This window comes from Barbus barbus, assembly GCF_936440315.1.
Source record: "Barbus barbus genome assembly, chromosome: 38".
NCBI lineage: Eukaryota > Metazoa > Chordata > Actinopteri > Cypriniformes > Cyprinidae > Barbus > Barbus barbus.
The window spans coordinates 27,589,701-27,604,700 of NC_136716.1; the positions used below are offsets into that span (position 1 = coordinate 27,589,701).

Here is a 15,000-nt window from a genome sequence, read left to right on the forward strand (position 1 = left end):
TTTTTCCCATCATCATGTCCCTTTAGGGGCTCCGTAGAGCACTAGTAATCAAATAAAAGTGTGTATCTGGATCAGGGTGATGCAATCCAGTTTTGCTTTGAAAACCCAACACAATGTAAGATGGTAAAATGTGTTTCCTGATCCTGGATCGCAAAACATCTCCAAAGCCAGATCATTCTGATCCAGATTAAACTGGCCCCTGCTGATGCAGTCATGTGACTAAATCAGACAGAAACCCTACTGGGCTCCCGGCTAACAGGGAATGTTCTGGCAAGGTTCTCTCAAGGTTATGAAAGTTATCTGGTCTTTAATAATGTTCTCAAAATGTTTTAAAGCACAAAAACATTATTTATAGGACATCGTTCATGGAACTTTTTATTGAAACATTTTAATGGGATAATGTTTTTTAAATGTTACACTTGTGTCAGAACGTTCAGAGAACATTCCAAAGTAACGTTCTCATAATGTTTGGAAAATGATCAAATGGAACGTTTCCTTGACATTTGCATAACCAACACAAAAACATTTTAAAACATTTAATGTCTTGACTGTTCAGAGAACATCAGAAATAACATTTTCAAATATTTCAATATGGGTCTGTTGATCTGCTTTTCATATATTTTTCTCCCTAGACACAACATTTAGGAATATTAAATAAGGCTATTTATTTATTTATTTGCTTGCTTACTTATTTGATTCATTCTTCTTATGCTTTTATGTGGAGCTCTTATCCTCCTTTTAATGTATACCTTAAATGCCATTTTAATGCCAAAACATATTATAGACTTATTATTGCATCTTCAATTAGTTTCAGTGTTTTTATTAATACTTTTCAGATTTGAATTCAAATGAAGCAGAATGTCATATTCCCTAATAGAAATCATAGAGTTTATATAATTACTTTTGTACAATACTATATCTTTAATTAGTCAATAATTTAAGTTCATCTGAACAGAAAGTATACTTATAGTGGTTTTTATCAATCAAACATCACAATGCATTCAGTGCTGCCTTACTAAAGTCTTTGTGTCATGAGTTCATCCATGAGCCCTTGAAATACAGTCTAGATAGGCAGCTCACAGATTGTTTCTGTGGTGGTTTCAGCTGTTGTGTGTTTTTGTATTTCTGTCTCTTTTGCGCTGGTGACTCTGTCCGTGAAGCAAACAGATGGTGTTCTTGGACACACACAGCCGTGTTCTGAATCTGGTTGCTTTTACAGTGGTGTGTGTGTGTGTGTGTGTGTGTGTGTGTTTACTGAGCACTGAACTCATGATGTCTGTCATAAAACTGATCAATACGGCCTGATCTGCTGAGCTCACGATCATGTTTTCATCTGTATGCCGACACACACCTGAGATAAGAGTCAAGCTGTCACTGCGTTCCATCAGTGCCTGTGTGTGTGTGTGTGTGTGTGTGTGTGTGTGTTACAGTATTGTATGAAAGGAGACATTTATGACAGATATGGGTTTATCTGGCTTCCTTTTCACACACACACACCTCTCCTGATCGTTCATTACTCTATTCAAAGAAATATTTCATCATATTAACTGATATCCACTAACACTTTTGAGTGCGTATGAATTTAACTAGATTTTAGAGAAACAGGGATTTGCTTTTCATATTTTTATTTCTCTGCCCTAGACATATTAAAGGAGTCAGTATATTTAATTAAATGACATTTTATTTTATTTATTTATTTTGTTTTTCCATGTGCTTTTGTGTGGGCCTCTTATACCTCATTTTAATGTACCTTACATTTCATTTTCATTTATCCTTTATTTCATTTTAACTGGCCAGTTTATCAGTTTAAATATGGACCTGTTGATCTGCTTTTCACATTTTTATCTGCCCTAGACACAATATTTAAGAAATGTAAATTTAATTTAATTTAATTTAATTTATACTTAAATTTGTATTTCTTTCATTGTTTTTATCTTACACTATTACATTTTATTAATATTTGTTTATTATTTATTTTATATTTTATTATTTTCACTATTTTGTTTACATTTTGAAATACCATTGTGTATGAAAATGAAATATGTAAATCAATTTGCCTTTTATTTTATTTTATAGCATTTTATTTCACCAAATCAGTCATAATGTTGTTTTTCACATTCATTTTCCAGTCTCTCTGACCCTTTGAATGAATGCCCTGTTTCAGATGCTGCCCTCGCTGTCCTCTTCCTAGTAAACTCCTGCTGATGTAATGCTGTAGTTATAGTGAAACACGCATCGCTGCATGACCAGCAGAAATGTGTCATTTGAGACAAGACTTTGTATTAGCTGCTTTTGCATAATAAATAAAAAAAATGTCACAATAAAGTAAAGTAGAAAAGTTAGGAACGTTTTTAACTTCCGAAACCCAAACAGCCTCATAAGTTGAAGTATGAAGTTTAACCTGGTGACTGAGGAATGTGTGTGTGTGTGTGTGTGTGTGTGTGTGTGTGTGTGCGTGTGTGTGTGTGTGTGTGTGTGAACACGTGTGTGACGCTCGACCTTGAGCACATGGACACCATTTATCTGAGGCTGATAAATTAATGAGCAGTGTGTGTTTACACTGAGCAGACGACTGCAGGACGCTTCACACACTGACACTGTAAACACCAACAACTCAAACCGCTGGAGAAAACTATATATTACTGAAGACACACACACACACACATAAAAAAAGTAAACAAAAATAAATAAATAAAAAATATATATATATATATATATATTTTTTTTTATGTGTGTGTGTTTGTGTGTGTGTGTGTGTGTGTGTGTGTGTGTGTGTGTGTTTTGTATACATTATTAAAGACCGGATAACTTTGAACCAATGTTCTATAAAAAGTTAGTGGGAGAATGTTTGTTTGAAACCTTGACAGAAGCTTGCCTCAATGTTAGTTGGATTGATAGTGAGTGTCATGCTCTGGCTGACTTATCTACCTTGTGTTTACAGACTAATTTCATTGTGCAGTTCTGCAGTGAGAGGATCTTCATTACAGTTCATGGAGTTGATCAAAGGCAGAACAGCTGAATGTTTCCTCAGTAAACTCTCACTCACTGTTCTGTCTTTAAACGCTGAGAGGAAGAGTCTAATTGCTTTGGAAAGGCCTAATCACTGCATCCAGAATCTTTAATGGAAGCCTTGTTATCACGTATCATTAAGTCACAGGATGAATAAATCAGGCCGTGTCTCACAAGCTCGTTCACGGCCGCACATAAAAGCAATCTGCAGGTTTGCCCGAGCAAAAAGGAACAAACAAGCCATTAAGAGGCCAGAATCTCTGCCATCATGGAAAAGACTGATTGGAGTTTTAAACACACACATGGCAGCGCTGTAATGAGAGCTAACAGGCCTGAAAGAGCCGCGCTAATTGATCTGATGAAGCAAGAGTTGTTGTCAATTAAACTATCAGAGCCACTGGACGTATCTCAGGCTGACGGGTCAATATTTGAGCATTTGTCGTCAAAGAGACCCTCGCCGTCCATCAGGAGCAGCGCTCGCGGCCTTCAGGTGAGGAGAAGATTCCTCCGGCAGCCCGGGAAAACATCACTCAGGCATCATTGTTCACTCAAGTGTGCTGTTTGCTCTTCAATTAGGCCTAATTCAGCTGGAGATGGAGCTTTTATATCGCCGTCAGACCTTCTGCTTCACTGTCTGCGCTGTAAAATAATGACTTCTGTAAACGTGAGCACAGCTCCAGATCATAAATACTCAGTCAGGGGGGTTTGTGAGGATAGGGCATGAGTTTGGAGTGATATATTGCTGTTAACCCATGTAACGTTGTCAGTTAGTGTTAATGGAACGTTCCATCAGGGTGATCTGATACATTTTTTAAAAAAGTTAGACTAATGTAACTATTTTGAATGCTACATTCAAATGTAACGTTCCCCTAATGTTTGCAAAATGGAATGTTTCTTTAACATTCATATAATCAAGATTTTTTTTTTTTTTACATTTCTGAGAACAAATAGAGAAATAACATGTTTATAATTGAATGAGAATGTTAACAAAACATAGAACATATTTGAATATTTTCTCTTTTCTAGCTCAAGAGACTTTATGGAGATATCAGTTTTGTTTTATTGAACTGTAACTTTTGTCTCAGATTTAGGGTTTCTTCAAAAACTACAAGAAAAGCCTCCATATGGTCTTTATTAGTCACAAAAGCTTTTTAGCTGTTCTGAAAATCCTTGTCCTGCATGGTCAAAAATGATACATTTCTTGTTATGATCTATTATCACCAAATCTGGGATTCAATCTTTTTCTAAAGTTTTCTTTCAATTAGCACAGGTTTTTTTGTTTCTTTATGGAGCTGATCGATTGCCTCATTGATCTGAGCTCATGCACCAGGTTATCGGGTGAATATCACCAAAATGATTTACAAATAGTTCTTTTTTTCACTTTATTTCAAATGACAGGCCTTGTAAATCTCTCCTTAAGCTATAGTATCACAAATGGAACTGATTGGTCATGGGCCTCGTTTGATCTGAGCTTATTCACCAGTTTTTGACTGAAAATTATCCACAAATAGTGCTGTTTCACAAAACACAAAACCTGTGCTAATTTAAAATAAAAAAAATCGATAAAGCGATAAGATTGATTCTTAGATTTGTTGATGAACACAGAGAGATTTACAAGCAATTTCTTTTTTCAATTTTTCACTCATTGTTCACTCAAGTCATGTGCTGTTTGCTTTTCAATAAAAAATAACAAAACAAAAAAACTACATAAATTATCTTTTATTTTCAGGTTTAAGTCCAATGATAACATTTTTAGCATTTTCAGGAAAAAGAAATTCCTCTCCACATCAAAATGACCAGAACACAACAGGAAGATAAAGAATATATAACTAATACAAATGAATGAATCTAAAGTTTAGGTGCAACATTTTTTTTTTACTTTTTAAGAAGGTTTTTGCATGCACTCTTAAAAATAAAGACTTTAAAAGCATGTTTTGCAGCAGCGAAGCCATAGAAGAAGTGTTTTCCTCAAAGAACCTCAATTCTTGAAAGATCCATTAGTGTGAAGAACATTTGAAAAGCTTCTTCATGGAACCAACAATGCCAATAAAAACCCTTGGTGTTCAGAGGTAAAGACACGCTCAGGACGGATTTCTGATGTGTTTGGGCCTGCGGTCAGAGGTTCAGTTCACATGCTGTTTTTTTCAGAATCACGATTTGTGAAGCATTTCTCAATTCAGGCCGAATCGATGCTCATGGTGTTGGTTTTGGAGCAAACTGTCACCGCTGCGGGGCTGTTGAACTCTCTCAGATGCACAGAACACTGTGATTCATCGCCCAGGATCCTCTCACTGTCCAATCATTAACTACAGCATTAGCACAAACTCAGGCCTGTTTGTCTTGTTTGAAGCGATAACGCCGCCGATCGCCGAGCTCCAGATCTCAAACTGTGCTGTTGTTTCATTCAGGAAGTGATAGAGTTTAATTGATTTTAATGACTAACAGATAATCTGCTATGATGAGAGCATTGTGAATCAACAGATAAAGGACTAATAACACTGATAAATCTAATGCTCATTCTTCATCACATCAGATTAAAGGAAATAACATCTGCCATATTATGCTGCTTCCACACTAAATCTTTCCTTGTCACACAGTTTCTGAAAGCTGTCACTCAAACAGCAGAAGCACTCACCAAACCTACAAAACCAGACACTAATTCACAGACTTTGACTCGGTTTTCATTTTCATAAAACACACAATAACAATAACACAACACACAATTCTCTATGCAACACACAGGAATTAATATTCTGGCAAAGGTGTTTGCAAATATTTGCTTTTGAGATGTTTGTGATATTTTGAATGCATTGCTTCATTTTGCAATTCTTGGATTTGTGTGTAAAGTTTTGAAAAAAAAAGCAAAGTTTTGAAAATGTAAGCAGTTGAATCATGCACTTTGAAACCATTTGTGTCACAAAAGCAGTCATGAGTAACACAGGTATATTTGTAGCAATAGCCAACAATACATTGTATGGATCAAAATTATACATTTCTCTTTTATGACAAAAATCATTAGGATATTAAGATCATGTTCCATGAAGATATTTTGTACATTTCCTACCATAAATATATCAAAACTTCATTTTTGATTAGTAATATGCAGTGGTAAGAACTTCATTTGAACAACTTTAAAGGAGATTTTCTCAATATTTAGATTTTTTTGCTCCCTCAGATTCCAGATTTTCTAATAGTTGTATCTCAGACAAATATTGTCCCATCCTAACAAACCATACATCAATGGAGAGATTATTTATTCAGCTCACAGATGATGTAGAAATCTCAGTTTCACTAAATTGACCCTCATGGTTTTGTGCTCCTGGGTCACAATTAAGGTTCACATTTAACATTGAATAAAGAAATATGAATGATGCATAATTATGCATTAAAAAGGCAAATTAGACAGATATTTTACCGCCAAAATATTGTTTATTGACTGACACAAAATATTTACACAGTTTCCCACGAGACACAGATACAGGTTTGGATCGAAATCTACACATCCATTAAGTTAATTGTGCTTCTAAATGTACAGTATGATACAGTATGTACAGTGCTGAGGTCCTGGGCTCATAGCTGAGGGCTCTCCTCCTCGATGTCCAGCTCCTGGTCAGACTCCTCAGACTCCTCAGACTCGCGCATCACGTCTGGACTCGATCTGTCCGAGTTTCTCTGCTCGCCAGAGTCCTCCACATCTCTCTTACCGCTCGGAGGATTCTCCTGTTTCACACAATCATGTCAATATCAAATGCTGCTTGGGGATTTTTATTTAGCGGCATTTATTTATTTATTTGCCGTACACCGGCGTGAATTTCACTCTCTATTTTTATTTTTTTTACTTAAAAAAAGAGATTATAAATATTATAGAAATTTTCTAGGAATTCTAAACATTAGGCTATATTAATATTATAGCCTATTCTAAAATAGGCCTATTATTTAGCCTAGATTTAGAATTTAATATTCAGGAAATTATTAAAATCTTTAAATATGTTTCTTTTAATATAGCAGAAAAACATGATACAGTTCTATACAATTATTTTACTGCATTAAAAAAACAGTTTTAAATTTTATTTCGTATTTATATTTTGTTATACATTTTATTTCGTTTTATTTTTTACTGATTTATTTATTTATTTATTTATTTAATGCGCTGTTATGAAGCAGCGATCAAAACGAATTAACAGGATAATTAAATAACAATAAATAAATAAACAAATAAATAGGCTAAATGTAGAAACGATTTTCACGCAGAAATCGCAAGTAAATTTCACAAAAACAAAGAAACGGCGAGTAACGCATTAAATTAAGCGAGATATTTGATAAAAGACCGAAATAATATTTTCTTGTAAAACGCACGACACTAAACTATTCTCTATTGCACTTCGAAAAATCATTTGTAGTGTAATAAAATAACAAAATAAAATAGTACAACAATAAAAAGCAGTTTTTCTTAAGATTAAAGTCACTTTAAAGGTGTAAAACCTTCATATATAAAGTGTATTTATTTATTTATTTGATCCGTGTTTTGGTTGATTTAGTTGTGTTTGCTGTAAATGTTCAAACGAAACGTCAGAAATCCTGATTATTATGTAGGATAGTTATAATAGCACATATAGCCTCGGATTCAGTATAATTATTACAATAATAAAATCGACTGTTTGACGTGTATTAAGAGCAGATTCTCACCTGTTTCAATCGCCTCCATTTGGCCCGACGGTTCTGGAACCAGGTTTTGACCTGCAGAAGACATAAAGAATCAAAGATGTTTGACTGCTGAAGAGAGAGATGAGTGAATGCAGCTGGTGATGACTCGCCTGTCTCTCGCTGAGCTGCAGCATCTTGGCGAGTCTCTTTCTCTCCGGAGGAGACAGATACTTCTGCGTCTCGAACTTCTTCTCCAGCTCGATGGTCTGGTCGTTGGAGAAGCGAACCTGTCCTCCTTTCCTCTTGTGCAGCGGCCGCTGGATGAACGGCGTCCACAGCAGAGGTTTACCTGCAGAACACACATCGATATGAAGCATTTATACGCAGAAATGACCTTTGGCGTGCATATGATACGCAATGGGTAGGATTGGGATTGTGGGGTAGATGCGTATTATATGCAGGCCAAAGTCAATATCTGGTTGTGATGATCACATCAGGAATAAACGGGCAAATAAAGAGCGAGTTTGACTCCTGCAGATCTTCAGGCTGAAGGTGAATAATGTGTTTGGTCTCTCTGTCTGTCTGTCAGCTCGAACATCCGCTGAAAGCTGGAGTTTATGAGCAGAAGGACTATGGCAAAATTTCCGTCAATGTGTTTCCTGTTGGTTAATCTGGTGAATGGGGTGAACATCCGTCTAATGCCCTCACAAACACAGAGGAAGCTGCGATTCATCCCGCCTGAAAAACCCCGATGCATCACCTTCAGATGGACACGTGCTCAGGCCTTCAGGAAATCATCCGAAATCTAAATCTTTTCTTTTTTTTAATCTATTTTAAAAATAGATTTAGAATTAAATTTTCAGGAAATTAGATACTTATTTTAAATATTTAAATATACAATCCTATGTCGTAGAAGTATTTTACAGCATAAAAATAATAATTTGATATTAAATATTATTTTAAGTATAACAGAAATGTTAAATGTAACATACATATATAGGGTCAATTCAGGATATATGTATATATATATATATATGGACAAAAACATATACATGTTTATGTATTACGCATAACCTATTTTCCACCCATTTATTTTTGGCCATTTTCTGAAAATATATTTTAAAAATATAATTATATTTTTAAAAATAATTTAGGAAATACATTCACGTGTCACATTTAAATAAAAACTTCAGATTTTGTGCAATTCATAAAACTATTTTATTTAACAGTAATGAAATTCAATAAACTTGGCAGCATTGTGATTTCTTTTTGACTTTTTAAGGCATCAATAAAGATATGAATATATTATTAAATATAAATGTATAGATGATATAGGCCATATTAATACAAATCATATTTGCAGTAATAAAACTGATCTATATGCATTTGTTTAGTTTAAAAAGCATGCAGCTGAAGCGCGAGTATAGAGTTATTATGAAGTTCCGTGAGGTGTGTAGAGTTGTGTTTGCAGTTAAAGAGGTGCAGCTCAATGAAAGGAAACGAACAATCCGTAAAAAAACGGATCCCGGCTATCAGAAGTCGAGTGTTTCCTGAATATGTGTGTATTGAGGATGTGGATAAAATAATCAGCAGCGTGCACGAGTCCTGCTCCAGGAAAACATCTCACAGCTTCTGAAAGCACATTTACTCCTATCGAGAGCTCAAGATTTCCGGAATGAACGGAAAGGGTCAGGGCTTGCTGAGCACAGGCAGTTTGAACCTCAGACCGACAACATGTGAGGAAGATCAGCAGAGTCTTCCTCAGCCAGCACGCTTCCTGAGAGCCCAGCATCTGGAACACGATCCGAATTCACGCTCGTTTAGAGCAGCAGGGTCACAGAAACGCGCTTTGAGCTGCAGTTTCGAAATCAAGAAGAGCTTCCTCTTCAGGTCAGTCTGGTTGATATTATTAACCACATGAGCTGTTGGTAAACAGACCTCATGAAGCTCAGCTTTCTATGTCCAAATCACACCAACTTTTAGGCACGGTTTCACAATATAAATGCACGTCGGCTTTCTCTTTTACGCACACATATTTCTAAAAAAGATGTTTGACCAGATTCAGTTGACGTGGAGTCAGATGTTTAATATTGAACGAAAGCGTCAACCACTCGCAGACACTCTCAGAAAAAAGGTACAAAATCTATCACCAGGAGGGTAATCTTAAAAGCTAAGTTAGCATTTTAGACACTAATATGTAGCTTTAAGGCACTAACATGCACCCTTTACACTCTTAAAAATAAAGGTTCCAAAAGGGTGTTTTTGCAGTAATGCCATGAAGAACCATTTTTGGTTCCCAAAAGAACCTCTCAGTGAAGAGTTCCTAAAATAACCATTTTGAAGAATATTTAAAAAATCTAAAGAACCTTTTTTCGACTATACAGAACCTTTTCTGCATTTGAAAGGTTCCACGGATGTTCAAGGTTCTTCATATAGCCATTGATGCCAATAAAGCACCTTTATTTTTAATAGTGTAGTTGTAAAAAGGTACAAAAGTGTAACATTTGTCAAAGTAGCGCCGCATGCAGCGACAGAGCTTGCTAGGGTAAAGTGCGTATCAATAGCACGAGTTTCTGGTGCTATTTGTCGTGCTATTTATACGCAGAAATGGACTTTGGCGTGCATATGAAACGAATGCTTAGGATTGAGTGTGTGGGGTATTATATGCACGCTAAAGTCTATGTATTAATAGGACGCCAAATAGAAATAGAAAATCGTGCTATTGATAAGCATTTTCATGAGACCAGGCTCTTCAGCAGCTCTGGTTTAGATCGAAACAGGACAGAAATGAGTCTGGCTCTCACCCAGCGGGTCGTGGCGGATCAGCGCGTGCGTAAAGTCTCGCTGGAACGGGTAGATGGACGCGTAAGCGAGCGCCTGCTGCGACAGAACCGGGTGGATCGGCGTGGGCTCGTAGATCGGGGTCCGGTAAGACGGGATCAGGCTGGTGAACGAAGAGTTTGGAGACGGCAGGGTCGGCGTGGGCATCACCGGGCCAGGCGCGGATGCGTTTCTGCCCAGAATGTCCTCGATGTAGAAGGGCGTCGGGTGAGCGGGCGGCGCGGGCGTCGGCGCGTAAAAAGGAGCGTGCGAGGGCTGGAACTGCATGGCTGGAGAACCTCTGGTGACTTCTGCTTCCATGCAGTTCGTCAGGTTGCGATGAGCGAAAGCGGGAGGTCACTAGTGAGGGAGCTGATGATGTTTGATGAGGGAGGAGAGTAACGGGTCAAACTTCCTGCAGGTGCGAGCTCTGATTGGCTCTCTGAGAAGAATGAGATGAAGGAGAAGAAAGAAGAAACCTGAGGAGGAGGAAAGTCAGGATGCACCTGATTAAACACACAATCATGAAGCAGGATTCAATCTCACTTTCATTTAAGACACATTACTAAACCTAAAGCCGAATTTAATAGCATCTCATGACATTATACATTGTTCATAAAAATAGTAATAATTATAAACCTGTTCAAATAAAGTTGAATTGCTTATTTTTTTTTATTAAAATGAAATTCATTTATGAAAAAGCGAGTTTAAATTATAGAATTAATTATAGACATGAATAATGGATCAAATCAATAGAAGTTAAATGGATAAAAACAAAGATGTTATGACTTTATTCAGATTGTATTCCGGTTATTCGTCTATGTTACAAATTATTTAAAGATTTTGTGATTTTATTTTTATGCTATTTTGTGCAATAAATTAATAAAAAAATAATTTACGAAATATGAACGAGTAATGTCTTTGATTTTAAAGATAATGGCTTTACAAAAAAAAAAAAAAACAACAACTAGAATATAAAATTGCATTTAATCAATATCTATTTGGCAAAATTCAATAGCTATTGTGTAGCCAAAACTTTTAAGAAATTACTTTTTTTTTTAAAAACACATTCACTGGCAATCAAAGCATTCTGATATAAAAATGAATGGGGAAAAGTTGGTTAAATGTTCGAATACCTTCCACACACAAAATACACATTTTCAAATAAAAAAAATTAAAATATAAAAAAAAAAAATTAAAAGAAATCCATGAAAAGGTTAAAAATATTGCTAAATATTTTTCAAAACAGGCCTATGTAAATATTTTTCTACCAATATATTTGTATTTTGATGTATTTTTGCAAATATTTGTGAAAAATATATGTTTAAAGTATTTAAAAATAGCTATATTTGTCATATTTAAATAAAAAATGACATATCATTGATGAAAAACTTTGTTGTCTATAACACGTGTGAACATTTGAATAAAAACCAGCAAGGAACAAATAATAATAATAATAATAATAATAACAATAACAATGATTATAATGATGATGAAATAGGCCTACATTCTGAAATATATTTTGTTATATTTTCTATTTCAAAAATATATTTAACTGAGCTTCACCGTTTACAATTAGCACATAGACCTTGGACCTATTTATTTAGTTGGGGTTTCTTGCTATTTCAGTTCAGTTCTAATGAAGTGGTTTGTAATGAATGAAAGACTCATCTCAGGAGCACAGACTGATCTTTCTCAGATAAATCCGACTAATATCACCTGCAGATGAAAGCATGTCATGCATGAAAGGCTAATATTTGCGCTTGGCCAATCATTGCAGTTAATTGATCTGCTGTCACAGTCGTGTGGAGCTCATTCTGGACAAACTCCATCACATTCACTCTGAAGGAGCCAATAATGGCCTTGAGAAGCAGCTCCTGACACCGAATGTTTGATTAAACGCATCAATAATCACGAACTTTCATCATCCTCGTTACTCAGAAATGCACTTATAAAGTGTTCCAGTAGCTCTGATATCATTTCGTCATTTGCAGTCATTTGATAAGAAAAGTCCGAACTGATCACTTCTTATCAGAGTCTATTGATCTCGGTTAGTTTCAATTAGCAGCTGATTAGAGTCGAATAGAGCTGAACACCGAGAAGGAAACAGATAATGATGAGTGACAGGAACACTTATCATCATCATCATCATCATCATCATCATCATCTCAAACTACTGCTGACACAATAATAATCACAATCAAATAATCAACAAGCGCTCATTTCTGCTCTTTTGGGCCTAAAAATATGATAAAAACCAGACACTAGAACTTAAAGATTGTGGAATCGTTCAAAACATCCATTTTTAAAAACGTCTTTCTTGGTTATGTGAATGTTGATCATTTTACAAACATTAATGTTACATTTGTTACATTAGGAATGTTCTCTAAACGCTCAGTGCAACATTTAAAAAATCTCCTGCTAAAACAAAAGTTTCATTAATAATATTGTTTTGAGATCATAATTAAAGACTAGAGAACTTAACCCATTGCTCGTTCTATTAGCGTTACTAGGAGAACATTTGTTCATAAGTATGTGAACCTTCCTCCAAACGCATGTTCTTTGGGTTCTAGATTCATTTGTTGAATGTGGTCACCATCTGCTGGATGCGCTGTGGAGATGTAGAAATAACGCATGTTTCTGAACCATTATCTTCCTTATAATAATAATAATAACAATTAGAATTATAGACAAAAACGGAGCAGTGAAGTGATTAAAAAATTATTCATTAATAATCAATTTAATCTGGCAGATTTGGTAAACTATAATTACTATGTTTTGTTTTTAATGGGCATAAAAAAATAATCTTTGAATAGTCAAAAATCACTAAATTGCATCAATAATAAGTATTGATCAAATTTAATGTAGGCCTACTTTTGGCATGAATTAAAAACAATATTCATTTTAATAATATTTGTGCAACTATCCTCCAGCGATGCTGTCTTTAATCTCAGATTGATTTGAGGTTTATCAGAGAATATTGTTCATATAATAAAGTATCATCGTTATCTATTGATGTCAGCGATTAGCACAGAAATCTGGCACAACACATTATATATTATAATAAATAATAATATTACATATAATTACATATTATATTATATTATATTATATTATACGCTTTATATGTGTCCCTGCAGCACAAAAGCAGTCATGAGTAGCACAGGTATATTTGTAGCAATAAACAACAATACATTGTATGGATCAAAATTATACATTTCTCTTTTATGACAAAAATCATTAGGATATTAAGATCATGTTCCATGAAGATATTTAGTACATTTCCTACCGTAAATATATCAAAACTTCAGTTTTGATTAGTAATATGCATTGCTAAGAACTTCATTTGAACAACTTTAAAGGAGATTTTCTCAATATTTAGATTTTTTTGCTCCCTCAGATTCCAGATTTTCAGATAGTTGTATCTCAGACAAATATTGTCCGATCATAACAAACCATACATCAATGGAGAGATTATTTATTCAGCTCTCAGATGATGTAGAAATCTCAATTTCATAAAAAGGACCCTTATGACTGGTGTTGTGGTCTATTTCTATATAAAGTGATGATATAAAGCGCAGTAATGCAGTGATGTCATCAGTCGGCTGTGATTGGTCAATCCTGAAAAGCGTTGAGAAAAGTAACAGCTGCGGTCTCCGCTCTTGAACTCCACGACTGAAGTCCGTTAGCGAAACATATTAAATAATTATTTTCATCCATTTATATATCTGATAAATGAGAGACAAGATGCAGGTCACTAAAAGCGCTCATTTTGTTTTTAATTCCACGCGTGTCGCCGGTAATTGTGTCCCTCCTGTAACAATGGCTGTGTTGTGTTTCATTAATAAGTGTCCGCCCCCTGATTCTCGTCTCTGGTTGGTGAGAAACTAGTTCCGCCCCCGGTCGCCATGTATCGCTCCACACGGAACCTGCAGCGCTTCAGCGCGGATCTGTCGAAGCTGTGGGCCGCTCAGAGATCCAGCAGTCTCCGGAACATCTGCCCGGCGCCGGGAGTCCAGCTCAGGCCGCTCAGAATGGTAAAATCATGCTGTTTTTGCGGTGTTTAGATCGCACTGACCTATGGTCAATGACCTTCATGTTTAATAACGCTCTTCTGAAGCCCTCAGAAATCATTCATATATGTATTTCATAACATTATAAGTGTGTATTTGCGCTTAAATACAGCTTGGTTGTTTTTCTGAGGGGTGAAACTGTGATTTACAGTGATTTAGAAACACGAGTATTGGTTTATGATCAGTCATGAGGGTCAATATTATGAAATTAAGATGTATACATAATCTGAGAGCTGAATAAATAATCTTTCCATTGATGTATGGTTTGTTATGATCGGACAATATTAGTCTGAGATACAACTATTAGAAAATCTGGAATCTGAGGGAGCAAAAAAATCTAAATATTGAGAAAATCTCCTTTAAAGTTGTTCAAATGAAGTTCTTAGCAATGCATATTACTAATCAAAAATGAAGTTTTGATATATTTACTGTAGGAAATTTACTAAATATCTTC

At 35.3% G+C, this 15,000-nt stretch overlaps 2 protein-coding genes across 4 annotated transcripts in view; one reads left to right on the plus strand and one right to left on the minus strand.

The window, feature by feature from the left end:
* Positions 1 to 6,422: 6,422 nt before the first annotated feature.
* LOC306857959 (hematopoietically-expressed homeobox protein hhex-like) lies at positions 6,423 to 10,852 on the minus strand. Its single transcript, XM_079398265.1, has 4 exons — positions 10,458 to 10,852; positions 7,824 to 8,002; positions 7,696 to 7,746; positions 6,423 to 6,729 (listed from the first exon to the last, which is right to left on the minus strand). The coding sequence occupies exons 1-4, from the start codon at positions 10,792 to 10,794 to the stop codon at positions 6,580 to 6,582; spliced, it is 717 nt and encodes a 238-aa protein (XP_079254391.1). The 5' UTR covers positions 10,795 to 10,852; the 3' UTR covers positions 6,423 to 6,579.
* LOC306857958 (fumarate hydratase, mitochondrial) overlaps positions 9,281 to 15,000 on the plus strand; it is a 16,470-nt gene continuing 10,750 nt past the window's right edge. For 2 of the 3 annotated variants that reach the window (XR_013783186.1, XM_079398263.1), the window contains exons 1-2: positions 9,281 to 9,543; positions 14,323 to 14,510. Coding sequence is in view for 2 of the 3 variants with exons in the window: in XM_079398263.1 (XP_079254389.1) it covers positions 14,382 to 14,510 (129 nt within the window). In the remaining variant the exon portion in view is untranslated. Of the gene's footprint in view, positions 9,544 to 10,484; positions 10,582 to 14,322; positions 14,511 to 15,000 lie in introns of those variants that run through there. The other variant, XM_079398264.1, reaches the window with a different exon arrangement.